At 38.5% G+C, this 6000-nt stretch overlaps 1 protein-coding gene across 1 annotated transcript; it reads right to left on the reverse strand.

The window, feature by feature from the left end:
* Positions 1 to 1274: 1274 nt before the first annotated feature.
* On the reverse strand, positions 1275 to 2385 carry LOC110737922 (mitochondrial import inner membrane translocase subunit TIM23-2-like). The gene has a single exon (XM_021918267.1). It carries the CDS (start codon positions 2173 to 2175, stop codon positions 1618 to 1620), a length of 558 nt encoding a protein of 185 aa, XP_021773959.1. The 5' UTR covers positions 2176 to 2385; the 3' UTR covers positions 1275 to 1617.
* Between the last annotated feature and the right edge of the window lie 3615 nt (positions 2386 to 6000).

Consider the following 6000-nt stretch of genomic DNA (forward strand, 5'->3'; position numbering starts at 1 on the left):
TGACTTCCTTAGTTAGGACAGAATTAATCTCCATAGACTTGCCCGGCGACCATAAGATTGAGGCCACCCCTGCACATATACAGTTGCCTACATTCATCTTATACAAGAAAAAGCAATACATACAGCTACTCAATAACAGATGACGGCTTTATTAAATTTATACCAAACTATAGCACATATGGCAATTAAATTTGAAGCATTAAAGGCGTTAGAAGGCAAAGTCTAAGCCTTTTCTGTAATATTATTGACTCACCTAAATAAGTTTCACAAATTGCAAGCATAACATATCCAAAGAAAAAAATAACTTTACAAAAAGTAGCTTGTACCAACCATGCCTAGCAATACCTACAAATTGTATGAATAGGAAGCAAAGACATACTAATAATCTTATTATGCCACAAATTGAGACAAACAAATTCGAAGACCATTCATTTTTACTCTTTCATTTATCACATCAAAATTGAAGGCTTTTCACATTAGAAGGTTGTTGATTATACAATATTGGTGGTTCAATATTCACTATACTACCTCTAAATTCACAGTATAGATTAGAAATTGATCTCCATTATGTAAATCATAAATACTTTCATAGAAAACTACATTATTAACTTGCTTAAGTCGTAAGACTGTAAGAGATCATTAACCCAAAAATAATCCAGAAATAACATGGTGTGGATACTTTTCTATGTTTTATTCAGTAAAGCATCATGGAATATCTTCAATTAGAGAAGAGTCAAGTAAGGCCACCAAGTACATATAAGGTGTCCAAACTCCCAATCCACGGTTTCTTTCATCTTATACAAGAAAGAATAATTCATACAGCTAATCAATAACAAATGACAGAATTATCGTATTTGAACCCAAATCAAAATTCCTAACTACTTTTATTTATAGAGGAGTGACATAATTATGATTTCTCTCCTAATCATCAACTAACTCTTCTGTTAGAAGAGCATTAATCTCCATTGGCCTGCCCAATGATAAGAGGCTACCCCCAGGTACATACTTCCTCCCATTCCTTCTATTTGCAACACAACCTCAACACAAGCATTTTTAGGAGGTCGTTTGAGTAGGTAAACAAACAACTTGATCAAAATAACTTTAACACCAGGAATGGGGAAGGGTTAGGTGCTACGTGTATAAGAGTGCGCCATTAAGTGTGTTGCCACATATTATACCTTCATCATATACAAGAAAGAACAATGGATACAACTGATACAAGATGATAGCTTTATCAAATTTATACCAAACTATAGCACATATGGCAACAAAAATTGAAACACAACAGGCGTTAGAAGGCAAAAGTCTAAGCCTTTTCTGTATATTATTGAATCACCTAAATAAGTTATACAAATTACAAGCATAACACAACCAAAATAAACTTATCAAAAGTAGGTTGTATCAATGATGCCCAGCAATACCTACGAATTGGAAGCATAAACATATACTAAAAAACCATATCACGCCACAAATCAAGACAAACGAATTCGACAGCCCGTTTCTTTTTGACTCTTTCATTCATCACATCACATCAAAATTGCAAACTCTTTTCAATTTTAATTTTTAAGTAATAAAATTAAATTCATAAATAAAGTCTATCAGCCTTATGAGATCGAATCAAACGGGAACATATCTCTTAATAGCATGCTTCATCCCAACCGTGCATCCGACAAGCAACCCACCAACGGCACCAGCAACAGCAGCAGCCCTCGGACCCGAAGCTGCCTTAAACAGAGCACCGGTAGCAAGCCCAGCAACCACACTATTGATAACATCATCGGTATCCCTCCACTTAACGAGCCCACTCTCAAGTCCAGCATACATGAGGCCAATGACTCCAGCTCGGTTCCCCCACTGGCGACCGGTCAAGCCGGAAGAATTGAGGACTCGATTAACCCGAAGCTTCACGGTGTCGCCCTGCTCCGAAGCACGGACAGCATCAACGAATCCCTTAGCAGCGCCGGAGGAAGCTCCGGCCAAGTAGCCGCAACCGGTGTAGTAGGTGAGATTCTCACCCCAAGATCTGCGCTGTCGGAGTGATTCTTCGTGAAAAAGGAATTCGGGTTGTGTAGGAAGTTGATAGAGCTTCTGGGCCTGGATTTCAAGGTCTTGGTATGGATTGTAGAAACGACGTTGCTCGTGATTTTCGTTTTCTTTTGGTTGATTAAACGCCATTGTTGTGAAGTTTTAGGGTACGAGGAGATGATTGAGGGATTAATTTAGGGTTAGGGTTTTGGAAAAGGTGAATTTCGATTTGGGAAGACGGACTATTCTTTGCAACGAACCCTCGAAGCTTTTCCTCTCTCAAGTCTGGTTTTGGGTTGAGGAGAGAAAGAGCGAGGGGGCGTTTGAGTTGGAAGTTTTTCGATGATTCGGGAGAACGCGGAGACTACTTAACCCTCGAGATGACAAGACTCGAAAACACGTCACATAACTAAAATTAAGGCTCTGTTTAGTTTACCTTATTTTTATTTATCTAAATTTATTTGATCTGGTTTAGTCTGATCTGATCTGATCTTATTGTTTGATTTGCCTAAACTTTGACCTCAAGTGTACGATAAGTGGTAAGGAAAAAATATATTAAGTGAGATCTTGTTAGATTCTTAATAATGTGTATTTTATTAATATGTAATTTTCATAATTTTTTTCATTACGAAATTAAAAATATTTAGCAATAAAAAATTGCACATAAAACGATGATCTGATTTGAACTTATTTATTCTGATTTGATCTAATCTGAACTTATTTTTCTGATCTGATGTGATATGTACTTATTTTTTCTAAAATAAGTTAAAATAAGTTGAACTAAACAAGCCTAACTCGGTTGCGTGTAAAATTACATATTCCTCCATTTTGTATTAATTGTAACACTAAGGTGTTTACAAAGTTTAAGAAAATTTATACTCAGTAGGATTGACTCAAAAGAAGATATTTTATAATATAAAGTATTGTTAGTAGGAGAGAGAAATAATAAGGAGTAAAAAAGTAGTATAAGTGGGGTTGGTAAGAAAGAGAAATAATAAAATATATGTGAAAGTGGGGTTTAAAGGTGGGCAACGTGCTGTGCCGGGCTGCCGCGGGCCGTGCCTGGCGCGCCACGGTCTTCGGCGTGCCGGGCCGTGCCGTGCCACCGTGTCAAAGGAAGCGTGCCGTGCCGTGCCACCCAAAATCGCAGACCAGCCCACGGCACGGCCCACGTGCCAAGCTGGCCTGCGTGCTGGCCTGCTGGGCTGGGCTGCTGACTTTGCTTTATTTTTTTTTTTTAAATAATTTTTTTTAATAGTTTATAACCTATAATCTTATAATATTGTTTTTCTAAAATAAATTAACTTTAATATTTATGTTTTATTATTTTTTATATTTAATATTTATATTTATATATTTAGTTTATACTATTACTTTATAAGTTTATAGTTTAATGTTTATAATTTATTATATTATTTTTGTATTATTAATTAGAAAAAATTCATGGGAATAATCCCACCTTTGGACCATTCGTTTTTAATAATCCCACCTTTAAGTTATTTTTTAATAATCCGACCTTTACCCCCCATTCTTTTTCATTGGTCCCAATCAGTCATGTAACCTGTTATAACAGGTTACATGACACGTGGCGGCCTGTTATTGGTCAGAAAAAAATCAATTAAAAAAAAAACCAACCACCCCATTCAATCACAGCCACCCATGAAACCACCCAAATCAACCCCAGCCACCCACGAAACCACCCTATTCAACCCCAGCCAACCACAAAACCACCCAAATCAACCCCAGCTACCCACGAAACCACCCCATTCAACCCCAGCCACCCACGAAACCACCCAAAACCCCTAAACTTGACCACCCCATTCAACCCAAGCCACCTACGAAACCACCTAAATCCGACCACCCCACCCCTTTTCCCTCTGAAATCCGAGCGATCCACCCTACCCCTTTTCCATTTCCCCTTCGACCTTCGGCCTTCGTCCTTCGTCCTTGATGGTTTCATCGAAAATGGCGGTTCGTGGTGGCTAGGAATTTGCAAAGAGAGAATAAGAGAGAGAATGAAGGAGAAGGGGGCTAGGGGTTCGTGGCTTGGTGGCTGGGTTCTGGGTGGGGGGTAGCTCTGCTTTGGAGGTTGTTGCCGAATTCGATTGGTGGTGTGGGCGTTGCGGATGATGGTGGAGCAGCACCGCCGAACTAGGTGGCTGGGTCAGTTGGTAGCTGAGTGAGGGAGCTGCTGTTGTTGTTGTTGTCGGTTTGGTTAGAGCAATGATGGCAGGGGGTGGTTGGTGCGGTGGAGCAGGGGCTAATTTGGGCGGCAGTTGGTGATTGTTTTCGGTGAGGAGGGGCTGGTTTGGGTGGCTTGGGCAGCGGCGTTGGTGGGAGAGGAACAAGGGAGTGTTTTGATTGGTGCGTTAGCAGGAAGCAGGGGGAGAGAGTTGGTTGAGTTGGTGGTTGGGTTCTGGGTGGTGGTTAAGGTGGGGATAGGGCTTGGTTTCGGATGGGGGGTTTGGGGTGGTGGTAATAGTAGGGGTGGCTGGGTTGTGGGTGGGGGGTTTATTTATTTTTAATTTATTTTTTGTTTTTTTACCAATTATATAATGACACGTGTCCATTAATTTTTTTTTTTTAAAAAATTTACCTACTAAACCGGTTTCAGGTAAAATGGGACCAATAGAAAAGAATGGGGGGGGTAAAGGTCGGATTATTAAAAAATAACTCAAAGGTGGGATTATTAAAAACGAATGGTCCAAAGGTGGGATTATTCCCATGAATTTTTCCTATTAATTATTAATTATTATAATTTTTTTTGTTATATTAATTTACAAATTATAACGTAACTGAAAAAAGGCAAATTGGAATTTGGATGTGAATAATGCATACTTCACATTATTATTACTTGAAAAAATTGTACAATGATAATAATGATAAAAATCGTACAAGGATATTAAACAAAAACTGGATAATGATAAAAAAAATCATAAAATGATAATATTGATAATGATAAAAATCGTACAATATACAAAAATTGTCTATTCTTCTTCTTCTTCGTCTTCGCCTTCAAGGTCATCGGCTAGTTGCATAGATTGGGAACTAGCTGAACCCGAACGGTTGGAAGCGGAGGTTCCTTCATCGTTGTCGTTGTCGTCGTAAGAACGATCTTGTGAGCGATTTTCAGCATCCAACCAATCTTTGAAACACACGCACATTTCAAGTGTTTCGGATTTTAGACTTGTTCTTCTATCGTCTAAAACCCTCCCGGATGCGCTGAAAGCTCGTTCGGAGGCAACGGAGGAGACTTGGATACCAAGAATGTCTCGTGCCATTGCCGCCAGAGTTGGATGCTTCGTGCTTTGTTGTTTCCACCATGCAAGGAGGTCGAGGCTGTTTATCTCATCGTCGTCCATGCCCTTGGTGAAGTCGTAACTCAGGTACATTTGCAACTCCGAGACATCGCTTTGCGTTCTCCTTATTGATGAATCACCTGAAAACCTTGAAATCAAGTTAGTAGCTTGTAAAAATAAATGTTTGGCCTTTATACTTACGTTTTTGGATGGTTGGGAAGGGCTTGAGCGAGGAACGGTGCCATATTTGGTTTCATAAACTCTAAATAAAGTAAAAAACTGATCCTTCACATAACTCTTATAGGTATCTACATTATCGTCAAGAAGCATGCATTGAAAATAAATGTCAACTAACATAAATGTATTTTCATACTTTTGCCTAGGATCTAATATGGAAGCAAAAATATAAATCAAAGGAATTTCACTATAATATTTACGCCACTTTGTTTCCATTGCTGGAAGATACTGATCATAATCACTTTGGTTACGATGATCAGCGAAAAGCTGGGCGAGTAAACATGCATTTGAAAGAAAGTTTTGAGCATAAGGATTATAAACAGAAGAAAAACAATACGTCATGTTATATAATAACTGTAAAAATTGTATATATCGTTCACATTTATCCCAATCATCCTCATATACAGCATTGTTTGGAAATTTTTGGTTGTAAAAAATT

Source organism: Chenopodium quinoa, unplaced genomic scaffold (assembly GCF_001683475.1).
Source record: "Chenopodium quinoa cultivar QQ74 unplaced genomic scaffold, ASM168347v1, whole genome shotgun sequence".
Lineage (NCBI taxonomy): Eukaryota > Viridiplantae > Streptophyta > Magnoliopsida > Caryophyllales > Amaranthaceae > Chenopodium > Chenopodium quinoa.

Coding starts and splice junctions, on each gene's coding strand:
- LOC110737922 (XM_021918267.1), bottom strand. CDS start 2,175: ATGGCGTTTAATCAACCAAAAGAAAACGAAAATCACGAGCAACGTCGT.